General features: G+C 34.8%; 1 protein-coding gene across 1 annotated transcript in view; it reads right to left on the reverse strand.

Moving 5' to 3' along the window:
* ADAM23 (ADAM metallopeptidase domain 23) overlaps nucleotides 1-17560 on the reverse strand; it is a 161128-nt gene that overhangs the window by 48881 nt on the left and 94687 nt on the right. Inside the window, exons 5-9 of the mRNA XM_068543812.1 lie at nucleotides 14182-14264; nucleotides 13077-13140; nucleotides 9104-9176; nucleotides 8188-8264; nucleotides 6420-6485 (exon numbers count right to left, since the gene is read on the reverse strand). Coding sequence (XP_068399913.1) covers nucleotides 6420-6485; nucleotides 8188-8264; nucleotides 9104-9176; nucleotides 13077-13140; nucleotides 14182-14264 — 363 coding nt within the window. The remainder of the gene's footprint in view (nucleotides 1-6419; nucleotides 6486-8187; nucleotides 8265-9103; nucleotides 9177-13076; nucleotides 13141-14181; nucleotides 14265-17560) is intronic.

Below are 17560 nucleotides of genomic sequence, written 5' to 3' on the forward strand. Positions count from 1 at the left end.
TTGCCCATTTTCACATTATAAATTTGTCAGACCCCCTTCATTTCATTCTCTCTTTAACCCTGTTACAATGTTTTTTAAATGAAGAATATGTCTTAATGCTTATAGATCTGATATATATTTTTTTAATAATACTGAGCATACTGACAACCTATGATAAATGTGCAATAACTCAGTATTGTGTTATTAGTAGCATTCATTAATTTATGACTATTTATAATATTTGCAATGGTGTGAATGTTTGTGTGCCCCCAAAATTCATGCTGAAATCCCAGCCCTCAAAATGATGGTATTAGGACATGGGACCTTTGAGTGGTACTTAGGTTATGAGGGTGGAGCCATCATGAATGGGATTAGTGCCTTATAAAAGAGGCTCCAGAGAGATCCTTAGTCCCTTCCACCATGTGAGGACACAGTGAGACATGTTAACAGTTTTTTTTTAAACTTAGCATAAAGAAGTTGTTGTAAAGAGCTCAGCATTTTAAGCTGCCTAGCAAATTCCACAAGCTGAAAAACTTCAAAGATATCTTTTAAAATATTGGGTTGGCCAAAAAGTTTGTTCGGGTCTTTCTGTAACATCTTACTTTTTGGCCAACACAGTAAAAGCAAAAGTCTCAACATTAAGTCTCTTTGGGGTGATGAAATGTTTTGAAACTAGACAGAGGTAATGATTGCACCATATAGTGAAGGTATGAAATGTCACTGAATTGTACACTTAAAAAAAAAAAAAGTCCTGACATGAAGAAGCACTTATCACAAAAAGAAAGGGAAAATATTAGCTGACACCTATTCTAATGCAGTGGTGTTACATATCTATTCAAATGAATTTTACTTTGCTTCCGAACATTTATTTGTCCTTTTGGGATATGTCTTTTTGTAGTATAATGGTCATGGAAAACATGACATGTAAGTTAAAAACAATGAGGACCTTGGGCTTCCCTTGGTGGCACAGTGGTTGAGAATCTGCCTGCCAATGCAGGGGACACGGGTTCGAGCCCTGGTCTGGGAAGATCCCACATGCCACGGAGCAACTAGGCCCGTGAGCCAAAATTACTGAGCCTGCGCGTCTGGAGCCTGTGCCCCGCAACGGGAGGGGCCGCGATGGTGAGAGGCCCGCGCACCGCGATGAAGAGTGGCCCCCGCTTGCCACAACTAGAGAAAGCCCTCGCAGAGAAACGAAGACCCAACACAGCCAAAAATAAATAAATAAACAAAGTAAACAATGCCTTAAAAAAAAAAATTCTTAAAACAAAAAAAACAATGAGGACCTTAAAAGTTTATTAAAATGTGATGTTTTCCATTTATTTCATATTTATAACTTCCAATTCTCTGATTTTCTTTATTTTGGGCCACGTGGCTTACAGGATTTTTTAGTTCCCTGACCAAGGATCGAACCTGTGCCCACTGCAGTGGAAGCGCAGAGACCTAACCACTGGACCGCCAGAGAATTACCTCTGGTTTTCTTTTTAGAAAGATCACTCTGCCTGCTGAGGTGAGTGAATTAGAAAGGGTCAAGAATGCATGCAGAGAGACCTGTTGGGAAACTGCTGCAATAGTCCAGGTTAAAAAATAATGAAGGCTGGACATCATTATAGGATGTTGGAAGGTAAGGAAAGAGAAGAAAAAAAGATGACTCCTAGGTTTTGAACTTGAATAGCTGGGGGTGGGGGAGCTGCCATTTAAAATAATGAGAAAGACTGGGGGAGGGCAGTTTAGAACTAGGGAACCAAGAGTTCTGATTTAGAAATGTTAAATGTGAGATGCCTATTCAATACTGAAGTAAAGATGTCAAGTAGGCAGTTGAATATAGAACTATGGAACACAGAACGCTAGAGTATAAAGTTGAGAGTGATGAATTTAAGTCATGATATATTTTAAAGACTTAAGATGGGAAGTGATCACTTGAGGAAGAGTTATAGAAAGAAAAGAGAGCCCCAAATCAAGCTATGGGGCACTCCCATAACTCTAGAGGCCAGACATAAAAGACTAAGAAGAAATGGCCAGTGAAGTGAGAAAGATATTGTGTCATAGAAGCTGAAAGATTAAGAAAATGTTTCAAACAGGAAAGAGTAATCAACTGTGTCCCATGCTACTGAGAAGGCAAGTACGATAAGGACAAAGAATAACCACTAGATTTATTCACTTGAAATTCCATATAATTGAGTACCTAGGATTTATTAGGGTCTATCATTAGTGTTTCTCCTACAACAAATACTTGCTCCTCACAACTCAGTGAGGTAGGTTTTATTATCCCCATTTTTATAAATGTGGAAAGTGAGGCTCAGAGAGGACAAATAACTTATCCAAGATCACAAAGCTGAAATTCAATGTTTACCCTGGGTTGACATAGGAGATAAAACTTGTTCAGTTAACAAGTCATATAAAATAGTTTATGTATGCTTCTAGTAAATCATGATTATTGATGAGAAATCATAATATGTTGGGTTCCTATAAAATATAGTGGCTTTCAAATAAGGAAAACCAAATGAGGTTTAAATTAAAAAGTATATGAGCTATCCTTTCATGTTTGCACCTATATACATAAGGATATAGCAACAATGTAAGAAAAACATTTGTTTTTCATGCACTTTAAAATATTTCAACTAATTTTCTAATAGAATAAGGTTTTTAATATTTATATTGAGCTGAATTGGCTCAAAGAAATGTTTGGCAGACCACTATAAGGCTTTAATTGGCTCACAAATTGGACTCTGCCAGCCTGCTACTAAAATGCTTTATACAAAATTGAGGGATTTTTCTTTTCTAATTGAAAGCTACTGATAATATATGATGCTTGTTCAAAATAAGATATCTGCATTTTTTCTGAAAGGTTACTCTGAATTAAAGCGGTAAGTGTGAATGTAAACGTAGGCAAATGTTTCTACTTTCTTCATGAATGAGAATTAATTTTACAAAGAAAAACATGAAATCTCCATTTATGATAGAATTTATTTCCACATTTTCCGATCACTGAATATAATTTACATTTAAAGGGCCAAATTTGCTTTTCCTGTCTGAATAAACACAATCCTTAAGGTATCTGCTTTTTGAAAAAAATTAAAATTAGAGCTTGACTTTCAACCTGAGGGTGATAGTTATCAAAATAAGTGTGCTGCCTCATCTAGCACAAAGATTATAAAATGAGTACTGTCAGTGGGATGACATTTTAAAATCCAATAGCAAATCTCCAGTTATTTAAGAATAGATGTCAATTATTCTAGTTTAGTTTTACTTTCAACACATGAATTTAAGTACTCTGATCCATGTTCTGATTCATCCCTTCTTTGAAGCATTCAAATTCAAAAACTATCTTCATCTCATATAAAGCACACCTTTAAAAAAGAACTTCTCTCAACTCTCAAAAGAAAAAAAATTCTTATAAAATGACACACTTATTTGGGACTATTATGGACTAGAGTGTAACTTGGTCTTAAAGGAAAAGGAATCTATTTAGTTCTGTTGTATCGATGCAATATTTATTTAAATAGTAGAAATCTAACAAGGACCTACTGTATAGCACAGGGAACTATATTTAATACCTTGTAATAACCTATAATGGAAAAGAATCTGTGTAACGGTATCACTTTGTTGTATACCTGAAATACTGTAAATCAACTATACTTCAATTAAAAAAAAACAATAGAAGTCTTCTTAGGTAATTTCTTTCTACTTTAGGCATTATTATCACTCAATAATAAAGGCTTTCATTTTTTTTTCATTTCCTAACATGTATTCCCTCCAAACTTATCAGTACAAATTACAGGGTTTTATCTGGTTTCAAAGATAGATGTATACACATTCCTAGTTCTCACTCATTTTAATAAGAATAATAAAACAAATTACCAAAATTTACCATTAAAAGATTTGGTAGTCTAAATAACATAACTTTATCACAGACTATACGGTATAATATTAGAAAATTTCTATTTACAAAAACAATATTTTAAAGGAGGGCATTATTTTACTATTCATAAGATAAAGACAAGATTATTTAAATGCTTCCCATTTTAAAAGATTTACAAATAAATTCAAAATATATATAATGTTTAAAAAATTATCATTTCCTATTTGTATAGTTACTGAAATCTGCTCTCTGATTAATAGGTTCATGTATTTTCCTAATAGAGATTTGGTAGAACAAGAGATTTGGAATTACAAGTCATGGGTTGGAGAATTCTTCTATCAATTACCAGCTGTATGTGAACGCACGTTGTGAATTTAAAGGCACTGTATATATCTTAATTATTTTCACTACTCTAAAAGTATATATTGGATGTTGGAAAAAGTTTAACCTTCTAAAGCCATAATTTCACAACATGCCACAATGTTAAGGATTGAGAAGTAGCTGGACAAAATCTCAATGTCCCAATCAACAAAAATAATTCAGATGAAAAAATTATCTTGGGGTTTCAAGGAAATTAATGTCCATCAGAAACTCATATTTTAGCCTTCATTATCTAAAACGGCTACCCATCCATTTGGTTTTCCTTCCTATCAGGGAAGATCTGTCCTAAATTGTATGTAATTCTTTTTTTTTAATTGTATGTAATTCCAATAATTCTGGTTCTTACCGACATATCTCAAGCAATGTACTTGAAAGCTACTGGTACAGAAAATAAATCTGCATTCCATACTAAGAGGTATGCTATTGCATAACTTCTTGTTCAGCATAATTGAGCCAGTGTTTGGTAATTAATAGAAAACACCTGTTAAAGTAGAGACTCAGAAGTTTATATATAAATTAAATCATCATTTTAAAAAATGTATGGTTTCAAGGTCTTTTCTACTGATTAGAATTTCACTTTTTCATTTTTGTATGAAACACAACCTTATTCTATAGTCTACTAATCTAATTTTGATTTCCTTAAAGAAAAACAAGGACTTCAAGATATTTGCAAAGCAATCAGAATTTTTGCTGCAATCTTTCACAAGTTTTTCACCTATACCTGACTCTTAGGTATGTCTTAAGAGTCTCACCTTTATAAAGTCTCTCCAGAGATGTAACTTAGTTTTCATAAAGCAAATTACTCTTTGTCTTAGTTTATACAATTTAAAAAATTAAATTATGTAATTACAACAAAAATTACAAGTGGCCTAAACAGTTTGGAAAGTGGGGCAGTGGGTTGCTGGAGCCAGCTCCCACCAGTTCAGGATTCAACTGGATGCATCTTTTCCCAGGTCCTCATTTAATGACCTCACTTTGGTAGCCTGAAATCAGCCACGGTGGGAGTATTTACACCATGGATATAAACAAACATTATAAATCAAGGCTTTTTTTCAGAGAGCCAGGTATTAAACATTTACCAGCACGGCACAAGTACTGAGTACACAGCTGTCCCTCAGTATCAGAGGGGGATTGGTTTCAGGAGCCCCAAAGATGCCAAAATCCACTGATGCTCAAGAGCCTTATATAATCTGGTGCAGTACATTACAATGGATTCAGTCGGCCATCTGCCTCTGTGGATACAACTATACTAGCAAATAGTGTATTGACCAAGACCCTTCAGAATGCTCTAGGCTTCAACCAAGATATTTTTTTAACTCTAATATTTTTTAATTAATTTTTATTGGAGTATGGTTGCTTTAGAATGTTGTGTTAGCCTCCACTGCACAACAAAATGTATCAGCCATACACATACAGATATCCCCTCCCTTTTGGACTTCCCTCCGATTTAGGTTACCACAGTGCACTAGGTGAGTTCCCTGTGCTATACAGCATGTTCCCATCAGTTGTCCATTTTATACATAGTATCAGTAATGTATGTGTGTCAATCCCAGTCTCCCAATTCCTCCCACCCCACCCCTTTCCCCCTTGGTATCCATACATTTGTTCTCTAAGTCTGTGTCTCTATTTCTGCTTTGTAACTAAGATTATCTATACCATTCTTCTAGATTCCACATATATGCGTTATTATACGGTATTTGCTTTTCTCTTTCTGACTTACTTCACTCTGTATGACACTCTCTAGGTCCATCCACACCTCTACAAATGACCCAATTTCATTCCTTTTTATGGCTGAGTAATATTCCATTGTATATATGTACCACATCTTCTTTATCCATTCTTCTGTCGATGGGCATTTAGGTTGCTTCCATGTCCTGGCTATTGTAAATAGCGCTGCAATGAACATTGGGGTGCATGTGTTTTTTTGAATTACGGTTTCTCTGGGTATATGCCCAATAGTGGGATTGCTGGGTCATATGGTATCAACCAAGATATTTTATAAGGGAAATGGTTAAGCAGAGTATGGTTAAGAAAGTTCCTACTTTATCTTCAAGAAGGGCCAATGGAGGACAATAATTGTTTTCATATGTCTTTTAAGCACTGAATCACATTTTATTTTGACAGAAGTTAACAAAAGATTATTATTCTTTCTTAAGTAAGCTGTCGGATCTAAAATTCATTGATTCTATATTCTTACCGTTTTATGATCATTAACAATCATAAGTTCCAAATATTTCATTTCTTCAAACACACCACGAGATGGCTGTGGAAAATAAAAATATGTGGTCAGAATGGTGGTTGATAGAAAATATCTCTGATGCTGACTGTTAAGTGGTAGACTGACTTTGAATTTCAGAAGAACTCTTTGCTGCTCACTTTATGAACATCCTCAAAGAAACTTGCTCAGGGAAATGAAAAAAAAAGTGACTGTAAAGTGTGGGTAAACATACAAGTATTCAGAAAAGAACTGTATTTAATTATCATTAAAGTATTCATCCAGATAGAGAGAGCTCATGTTGTTTTTATTTGATTTTTATATGTAAAAATATTCTAGAGAAAAATGTTCAGTGTAATTCTGTTAAAATAAATAAATCTCAATTTCTTTGGCATTAAGATACGATAAAAATATTCACATCTACTCAAAACTTCAAAGAAAAACTGCACAAAACTTTAATAAGAATAGCACAGTACATCTGGAACAGGTACCAATGTAAGCATATAGAAACCTTAATTCAGTGGAGTGAAATTCTCATAATAATGTACTAATTCTTAACCACACAACTTCTCAAAGGAACAAATGTTGACAGTTACAATATTCTGAATTCTTCTAAATTTTGATTACTACTAGATAATCCTTTAAGAGCAAGAGCTAAGGATTTTAGCTGTCGTTTGGACTTTTATTTCTTTTTCATAGTTGGAAGAGTACATGATCATTGATCAGTTGTATTTGATAGGGGTGGGCTGTAGTGAAACATCAATAGCCTATATAAAACTTATTACCAACTGCATCTTCAAGAGTAGGCAAAAAGAGATCTCTAAGTTAAAAAAAATTGTTTCCATAATCACCATAATACAAAGAGCAGGCTCGTAAAAGAGAGGACGATTTGACCTACAACCAAGTTTTTGATGGCTGGTGGTCTAATTTTTTCACAAAAGTACATTCAGCAAAACATTATCTAAAGTGTGCAATTTTCAGTATAATTACTCATTAAGTTATCTAGCAAATTACCATGTAATCTATATGCCGTGGAATTAATTTTCGGTTACATAGCATTCACGATGTAATTACTAAACAGTCCCCATCATTACAGCTTTCTAATCTATTATGAAATAGACTAGGAAGATAATTTCAGTTACAAAGCCCCTATACATTTATCAATACATGGGAGCTCTATGACAGTTGTTGATTATATAATTACATGATTCTTATTTAGTAACTATCATGATACTAATGGTCAAAGAGATTTATTCTGTTCAGAAAAACACATCCAGCTTCTAAGTGTGGTATAACTGTTTTTAATTTGAAAAGAAATACAAATAAGCATGATTAGTCAACATTTCAAAACCTAACTCTTCCCCTACTTTTTTGTTAGTAGATTATTTCATATGATAAGTCATACCAGAAAAAAATAAACAAATAGAAAGCCTGCTCTACTTTCAATAGAAAAAATGCACTGCAATTTTCATACGAAAAATGCTTTGAAAACAGAGCTAAAACAATACATTCTTCAGATGCCTTCAGGGTTCATAGAACATCAAAATCAGTTTATATCACTTACAGGGAAAGCTGAATAAAAAGCACCATGCCCATAAGACTCAAATCATAGGGTATTTTGGTTTTGGGTTTTGTTTGTAAGAGGAAATTGCCCAAATCTAAACCGTTTTAGGTACACTTAGCCACAGTGTGATGACAGGCACACAATTTGAGTGAAAGAGCCCCACCTACGACTCAACGCCACACTCACATTCACTGCTCTCTTCCTTCTCCTTTTCAACCACTGTAATTCAGATAGGAAGGGCCACTGGTCACTGCTTTCCATACCTGTGCAAAAGAAAAAGAATACCAAAATTTATGTTTGACTGCATTTCAATGGGAGAATGTTTTTTAAATATTCTATGAAGGAATAGTAGCACTGATAGCATTTGTCATCTCAAAATCAAAATAAACTAAGGTGAAAAAATAAATAAATAAATAAACTAAGGTGAAAAAAGCACGCCAATCATTAAATATTTCACATTTTCATAGTCACAAATATTAATATAATTCAAAGGTATAATTTTCTTCCAAACCTCATGAAAAACTTTACGAGCTATTCAAGACTCCTTGGAATATGCGTACTTCATCTACAACCACCTGACCCTGGATATCTGAAAATTTAGAAGAATTCTACTATGCTTAATTCATTTTAGAATTAAAAATAATGTCTGGCATAAGCTTTTGCATAAATTACTAAAGATTTTGGGTATTAATATACAGAAGTAACATCACATACTCCAATAATCCAAAAGAAGCTTTTGCCAAATCAGCATGCTTGAGATGCCACAGGACGAGAGCATAAGACACTACAAGTTGGTTAAAGAGCAGCAAACTTCCAGGAGAATCTAAGGATGAACCTCCCTGTAAATCACTCTGTTAAATCTGGCCACACTCTCCAGTTCCTAACACAGCTTTACTTCTGGGCTTCATATTTCAGTCTTTCCATCAGAAATGGCTCTCCATGCTTCATTACATGAAAGCCACAGTTCACTCCACTGCCCACCCACACTGCTCACGCCAGATCTCAAACCTACTCCATTTCCCAACAAGCCTGCATGTCCACTGAGCTCCAAGTCAAGGCTCCTAGCACATAAAATAGAGTGGCTTCCTTAATTAAAACTTACTGAGATTCTTCATTTGCTTAGAATATTGTCCTGCCAAGGTTTTCTCGATTATGTGTGGTCGACCTGTGCTTTTCTGAAACAAAAACAATTGTAGTCAATTAAAAAGCAAGATGTGATCACACCTCTACGGAACAGTGTTAGCACTTTCTCTAATATCTTTCCTAAAATGGAAACATTTATATGCTGATGTGTTAGTTATCAAAAATGAAAAGTAGACGGTTTATTGAAACTTGAATTTTAAATAAAATAGAGCATCATCCAATTGCCCCAGTTTAGATAAAAGCATAGTTTCATTAGCTACTCTTAAACCTTGGCTTTCTTCAAAGCCATGAATAGGAAATTCACAAGAAAAAAACACAAATGGGCAATGAATATATTTTTTAAAAGGTGAATACTACTTGAACACTCCTTCAAAATGCAAATAAAAAGATATACCAATTACTGACATCACGTTGGCAAAGGTTTAAAAATTATGATAACTCTAGTCAATTATAGTTGCAAGGCAAAACAGTTTCACACTGCTGGTAGGAGTAAATTGGTAGCATAGTTCAGAGAGAAATGTAGCAATTCTATCAACAATCTTGAAAATATTCATATCCTTTGCCCTAGATACTACACTTTTAGAAAAGTCTTATTTCCATCACTACTATTAGCTTCCATTACTGAGTGCATAGTATGTGTCAGCCAATTTAATCCTCACAAGAGAACTCCATACGTGCATATTTTATCCCCATTTTACAAATTAAAATATTGAGGCTCAGAAAGATACATTGTTGAGTTAAAATTATATTACAAAATAATGATCCAATTTATTTTTGAAAATATGGGAACATATCATTGAAAAACTGGAAGAATGTACACTGAAAGGTGAGGAGAAGTTATCTCTGGGGGATGGGATGATGGATAATTACTACTTGGTTAAGTATTTGCTTAATTTGCTTTTCCAAATTCCTTACAGTGTTTTATAATCAGAAAAGTTATTTTAAAAAGTGTTCTTAATAGATTACATAAAAGACTTACAATAATGAAAAGTTTTGCTCTTTATTTATTACTTGAGAAATAACATGAATTCTTACTATAAATACTAGATCCATATTACTGGACTTATTATAAAGCATACTAAAATTAATAATAATAAACTAAACATCAAAAATCTAAATTCAGACTTCCCTGGTGGCGCAGTGGTTAAGAATCTGCCTGCCAATGCAGGAGACACAGGTTCGAGCCCTGGACCGGGAAGATTCCACATGCCGCGGAGCAACTAAGCCCGTGCGCCACAACTACTGAAGCCCGTGCACCTGGAGCCTGTGCTCCGCAACAAGAGAAGCCACCGCAATGAGAAGCCCGCGCACCACAACGAAGGGTAGACCCTGCTCGCCGCAACTAGAGAAAACCCGCGTACAGCAACGAAGACCCAACACAGCCTAAATAAATAAATAATATTTTTTTTTTAATGGACTGTATTTTTTAAAAAAATCTAAATTCAAGTAGACTAAACTCTTAATTCTGGTATCAGGTGAAAAGAAAGATACATAGAGTGATGAAACTCACAACTAGCAACATAATTTTAAAAACTAATTTAAAGTTTCAAGCACTGTTCCTTTCCCTCTACCCATGAAGAAAATGAGGATAAATCATTACATGATTATGTAATCATTACATCATGAATGAAAGTCAGGCAGTAAAAAAGGAAGGCAAAAAAGAAAAGGCATGAAGTATATAACAATCAGCTCCTAAAGAATATGATTATGGGTTTAACAATGCAAAACCAATGCTTTAAACATTATGATAATAACAGTTTATAAATCTCTTCAAGAGTTTAATAGACATAGTCACATATATTTATTAATTCATCAAATGTGTAAAATTGTCCTACTAGGGATGTAATGAAAAAATTATCTCATTTTACCTATTTAAAAACTCAAGGCTTAGGGAGTTGTTATTTTGGGTTTTTTGTTTTGTTCTTTGTTTCTGTTTTTGTTTTGTTTTGTTTTGTTTTAGATTCACAGGGCCATTAATCAATGCCAGAAATCAAAGTCAATTTTTTGCTGTATGAGTCAAATAATTTTGCTGTGTACAGGTTATCTACCTACAATTGGAGTAGGGGAAAAATATTTTACTTAATGAAAATGTCTTTATCTAGGTGGGATGGTCTTCATTATCTGGTAATTTTTATAATTACTAGTTGAAAAATAATACTGGTTTATTCAAACATAAAACATTTAAAACTTAATGACTTTTCTGCCTCAAATTTGAGATTACCCCATATTCATACATACACAGCAACATAAAGAAAATAAACGTTTGTCAACTGTTCTTGTCAATAGACTGAATGACTGTTTCCTGTCTCAAAATTATTTTGTCTACATTTGAAATCTCTAAAGATTAAAAAAAAAACATTTTCTGCTCCCCATCAATGATTGCAATATCCTGACTCTATCACTTTCAAAATATTCTTTTCCCATTAGCAGTTCTTTTCACTGATATGACTCCCCTACTGTTACCTCTTAGTGCCTTCACCTCCTACCATCCTCCCCTGTCTGCTCCTCTCCAACCTAGTTGGGTTCCTCACAGTTCCTAGAACACACTGGGAATACTCCTGCCTCAGGGCCTGTGCATTTGCTCTTCTCCTGCAATGCTTTTCCAGCCCCCTAATTTCCTGAGGGTCTTCATTCAAAACTCACCACCTCATTGTGTGTTAAAATATAAATTTTAACTCTCCTCTCCACTTTCCTGGCTTCATTTTTTCTCCTTAGCATGCACTATCTAACATACCATATGCAATTACTTATTCACCTATTTATTCCTGTCTCTGCCACTGTAGATTACAAGCCCTACTAGGCTCAGGCTCTGTGTCTATTTTGTTCACCACTGTATCCCCAGCACCTAAAATACTACCCAGTATGTAGAAAGCCTTCATTACAATATTTTTTAATATATATATATTAAATTTGGTTGCCTTCTATTAGTGAGCAATATGATTAGAGTACATGATTTACTTTTTTTCCAGTTTTATTGAGATCTTATTGAAATATAGCATTGGATAAGTTTAAAGTGTACAACATAATGATTTGATATATGTATATATTACACAATGATCACCACAGTAAGTTTAGCTAACATCCATCACCTCACATAGTTACACATTTTTTTCTTGTGATGAGAACTTTTAAAATCTATTCTCTTAGCAGCTTTCAAATATACAATACTGTATTGTTAACGATAGTTACATGTTGTACATTACATCCCCAGAATTTATCTTATAACTGGAAGTTTGACCTTTTGACAACCTTCACTCATTTCCCCCACTGGCCTCTGGTAACCACTAATCTATTCTCTGTTTACATGAGTTCAGTTTTTTTAGATTCCACATGTAAGTGAAATTATATAGTATTTGTTTTTCCCTGGCTGATTTATTTCACTCAGCATAATGCCTTCTTGATTTCTTATCTAGGTTGCTGGCCTATACATGACTCCTAACATTATTTTCTCCCCTATCTCAAAAGAAAACTAATATTGTATAATGTAATCATAGTTCAACCCACAGATTTCCCCACTGAAGATTCTTAGACTCACAAAAGTTATGTACTTGCTTGCAGTCATACAATTATCTAAAGACCGTGAGAATAAAAGCTAGCTTAAAGGAAAACAAGGTGGTCAGTACAAAATAAAGCATCCTCTCTGCTCTTTCAGTAGACTGGGAAGAACTGGTCTTAGCTTCAGAAAACCTAGGTTTGATGCCTCTTACCATGCCTTACTGGCATGTGGCCTGGGATGTGTAACTTAAGCTTCAAAACTCATGGTATCAGTCCAAGTGTGAAATAAGGTGCTATAGATAAATGCACTTTGAAATCTACCGGATTGTCTCTTTATTCCTCAAAAACAAAGATGCTGGAAAAGTAAGGAAAAGGAAACCATAAGGAAACTGATGTCACAGTCAGACTCATCTCATCATGAACCAGCTCAGACTCACCTCATCATGAACCAGCTCCAGTGGTTCTATCATATACACGAAGGTATTATCTTCAAACATACCACTATGAAAAGAAACCACAGGAGGAGACAGTTAACAAATATAGCACACATAGTATGTCTTTAAAAATAAAGAGTGTATCTGAATAAATACCTTTATACTGTCCCAAATCAAATTCACACACCTGCATGGAATCACACTGTGGTCCCAGCACTGCACTAGACAGCGTATAGGCTACAGAGAGTGTAAAAAGTGTACACCAAGAGCATACACATTATACCTGGCATAATTAGTTTTTGAAATTAAATGGACAGATAAGAAGATTAAACTGGGATAGAACTATTCATGCTGTTCCAGTATCTCAAGTTATTATTACAGAACCATGTACAACTAGCACAAATTTGTTATGCAAATCCAGTATCATCTGTGAGAAAATAGGTTCTTCATGTGTAAGAAAAAGCTAAAACCATCTGATTCTGAAGAGGCAAACAGAAGTATCTTTATGCTTGCAAATTGCGAATTTCCATTAAGACTCTGTGTTGAAAATCACATTTAATTTTGAGAGACACAGGATTTTTTATAAAGTGTGGAGACAGGATTTTCAAGATCCCTTTCATCACATAGCCACAACAGACCTTTACATGAAGTGTTACTGTGTTCGAGTCTAAAAGGCACCTACAGATGTTTTTTAAGAGCCTGCCTGAAAGCCGAAGCATGGGCTCCTCTCTTTCGAACCCCACCCTTGCCTGGCCACCTCCTGCTTATCCTTAGGTTACGCTGAGTGATAGTTCCTCTGTGGGATACCTCTGGGAAACCTTTCTGGACTAGGGTCGGTCATCCCAAAAGTCCCTGTCCTTCCCCTTCACAGTACCCACCAAAATGGCAATTAAATAATAATCTGTATAATCATTTGTTTAATCTCTAAATCACCGGCAAACTCTATGTGTTAAGAGAGCAGGGACTTTGCCCTCCTTGTTCATGACTCCACATCCACTCTCTAACCCAGGACTGGTACAGAAGAGTCACTAAAATAACTATGAAAGACAAGATGCAAAGGGTGAATGGATGAAACCAAGTTCATTCTCCCAATGACAGTCCCACATACTGAAGTCCATTGCAGGTCGACAGAGCCACCCTGGAGTCCTTGATACCTCTGATGTTTCCATGGTAATAACAGTGCTCTCCACCCTGCAATGCAGAAGAAGATTTCATTGATAAATTATGCTTTCTCCATCACGATTCACTCTTTGGGATGATTCTGTAAAGCAAAAAAGAAAGGCAAGGATGATCCTAGAAATTCCTCCTGTTTGATAGGAAATCTCAAAGAGCACTAGGCAATTTTTCAACTTTTCTATAAGAAGCAGGTGTATATTCAATGTAACGAAGGAGAAAAGCCTTTAACAGAGGAATACGACACCAATGCAACTGGAACAACTTATATACCTTTCCTAAGCATGTGAGGGAGTACACACTTACCAGACATTGTTAGGGAATAAAGTCTTCTACATCACTGAGGAGAGGCCCCCAAAGGTGCTATTTAGAATCATTTTTTATGGAAAACTACACAAAGCTTGGGGATTTGCTTTCTTACCTTTTAAAATCAGTTTTAAAATTTTCTTAGAAATAATATATGAACTTAGTTTTCAAAGGCAAATAGTAACTGTGAGGACTGTTTTAAAAAACACAGCAATTTCCTGTCGCTTTCTCTCACCACCGACACATTTTTAACACTTTTAGCTGTTTCTTCTGTTGTTTACCAATGTATTTCTGAATGGAATATTTATACTGTTATGTCCTGATTTATTTCACTTTAGAAATTACCTTCCTAATATAGAATCTTGAAATCCCCTCTCGCCCCCCATACATTCCAACACACATCACAGGCTTTTGGTTAAATTGATATTTAGTGTTTGTATTATGACTATGCACATATTGTTCATAGCTGTGCCACTCTGATTACATTGTCTTTTTTGCTCCATTTTAAATTTTTTCGAGAACTTTTATTTTCTTCTTTGCTTTTCCATGTATTTAGCACATACATAGACCCTATTATCTAAAACATTATCTACAACTCTTCTAGTATGGTCAAGCACATCAGGTAATTTATCACATCCATTTTGTTCCTGGAGACAACCCTCCTGCTTCACCCTCCTGCTGGGCCTGATGCACAGCTGCTTTACAGGACTTGTCTGTAGCACCATCCTGGGAACTCCTTTGTCCCCTTTCTGTATTGAATCCTAGATCCCATGTCTTCTCCATTCATGGTCCCCTTTCCTGGAGGTATATATCCCCTGGTAATTTGTTGAAAAAGTGTTTGTAGAAGATAAATTTGATGAGAACTTGCATGTTTGAAAACCCCTTTTTCTATCTTCACACTAGATTGATCTTGTGGGTGGGTAGAGAATTCTAGATTGGAAATTATTTTCTCTCAGCATTTCAAAGGCATTGTGCACAGTCTTAAAGCTTCTAATGTTGCTGTTGAGAACTGGAAATTATTCTAATTGTTGACATTGTCTATACAATCTATTTTTCCCCTTTCAAGAAGACTGTAGGAAATTCTATTCACACCCATTTTCACGAAATCTCAGGATGTGCCTCAGTGGGGACTTTGCTTACTGATTGCACTGGGCACTCTGTGGCACCTTTGAATCAAGAAAATGCACTTTACCCAATATTCTGTAATAATCTATATGGGAAAAGAATCTGAAAAAAAATGGATATATGTATAATATATGTAACTGAATCACTTTGCTGTACACCGGAAAGTAACACAACATTGTAAATCAACTATAGTCCAATATAAAATAAAAATTAAAAAAAAAAAAACTCAGACTCCTCATGAAACATATTTGAGCCTGTGGCAGTGCAGGTAATAAATAATATATCCATTAAAATATTTTAAAAAAGAAAATGCATGCACTTCAGTTCTGGGAAACTTCTATTATTTCTCTGATAACCCCCCTCGTTTCCATTTTCCTCTACAAGCTGAGCTCTTCTACCAGAGTAGAGAAGGAATGGCTGCCTATCTATCTGGGGTAGGGAGTAGATCAGGAATTTAGTACCTTCTCCATGTAGACTTTCAACCAATCTTTCTGTTTTCTGGCACCTTCCATTCCTGGGGCTTTCTGGGTGCAGGGACACAAGTTGGCTTTGTTCTGCTTGGTTTTGTCCCAGTGGAACTTAGCAAAGCAAGAAAAAACTCAAACCTAAGACAATTACTCCTCATCCGTCTGCTTTCTATCACCTACAATTTTATGGACACCTCTGGTCAGCTGTCTTCTCTTCTCTTGTCTTTATCCTTGTGCGTTTATACCCTTTTTAAAATTCCTTAACTGTTATTTGAGTGGGTTATTACCAGGGAATTGAGATAAATATAAGTACTGAATCCACATTGCCTAACCAGAAGCTTCCTATTTGTTTTCTTTTATTTATTTATTTATTTTATATTGAAGTATAGTTGATTTACAATGTTGTGTTAGTTTCAGGTGTATTGCAAAGGGATTCAGTTATACATATATATATATATATCTCATTTTTTTCAGATTCTTTTCCCATATAGGTAATTACAAAATACTGAATATAGTTCCCTGTGCTATACAGCAGGTCCTTGTTGGTTACCTATTTTATATATAGTAGTGTGTATATGTTAATCACAAATTCCTTAAAGAGAATACTGATTTTGACTTTTTATTAATGATTTACATTCATCTTGATCACTGCTTATTAAACTGTATTACAATAGCCTCAGAGGCTATTTAAGTGCCTAAAGGGGTTCACCCACACATCAAATGACCACTCCCCAACCAACTCAGTTTGTTTCCTTTTAGTAACTATAATACACAGTTTCAATGTTGGTTTCTAAAATTGGTATTATAATATTTTTACTATTTTGTAAAGGATTGCTTTTCCATTCTCAAAGAGCAACTCTGTATATAAATATTCACTTCTATATAATATGTCAAGTTCTATTTGCATTTTCAACTCTGGAACTTATAAGCACAAACGGTATCACACATTTCAGTAATTTGAGAATCCAGGTCAATACTCGGCAATTAAATTTCAGACTCTTCCCATGATTCTAAAAACAACCATAGGTAACTGTAAATTCCATGAAACCAGTTATTTAGCACTTTGTGTCACACCAAAAGGCTATCTTAAGTCAGGTGATTGTTAGAAGTACACAGCAAACACTGTCATATTTACTTGACCTTTCTAAGAAAAGCTCTGTTTTTTAGATTTTCCTACAAACAATCTTTTTCCCCCCAGAAAATATTCCCAAGTCCTTTCTTAGATTTTAGTTTCATTCACTTGCTGAAGGTTAATGCTCTCTCAGTATAAAGGTCATTGGTACCTGTTTTAACTAAGGCAGAATATTATCTGAAGGGAACTGTTTGGTTCACTGTATATCTGGATGTGGATCACCATATTTTCTGGACTTTAAATGATATTTGTAGTAACATCTAATCCCTGATGTTTGTCATCAT

The sequence above is a fragment of the Eschrichtius robustus genome, chromosome 5 (assembly GCF_028021215.1).
Source record: "Eschrichtius robustus isolate mEscRob2 chromosome 5, mEscRob2.pri, whole genome shotgun sequence".
Lineage (NCBI taxonomy): Eukaryota > Metazoa > Chordata > Mammalia > Artiodactyla > Eschrichtiidae > Eschrichtius > Eschrichtius robustus.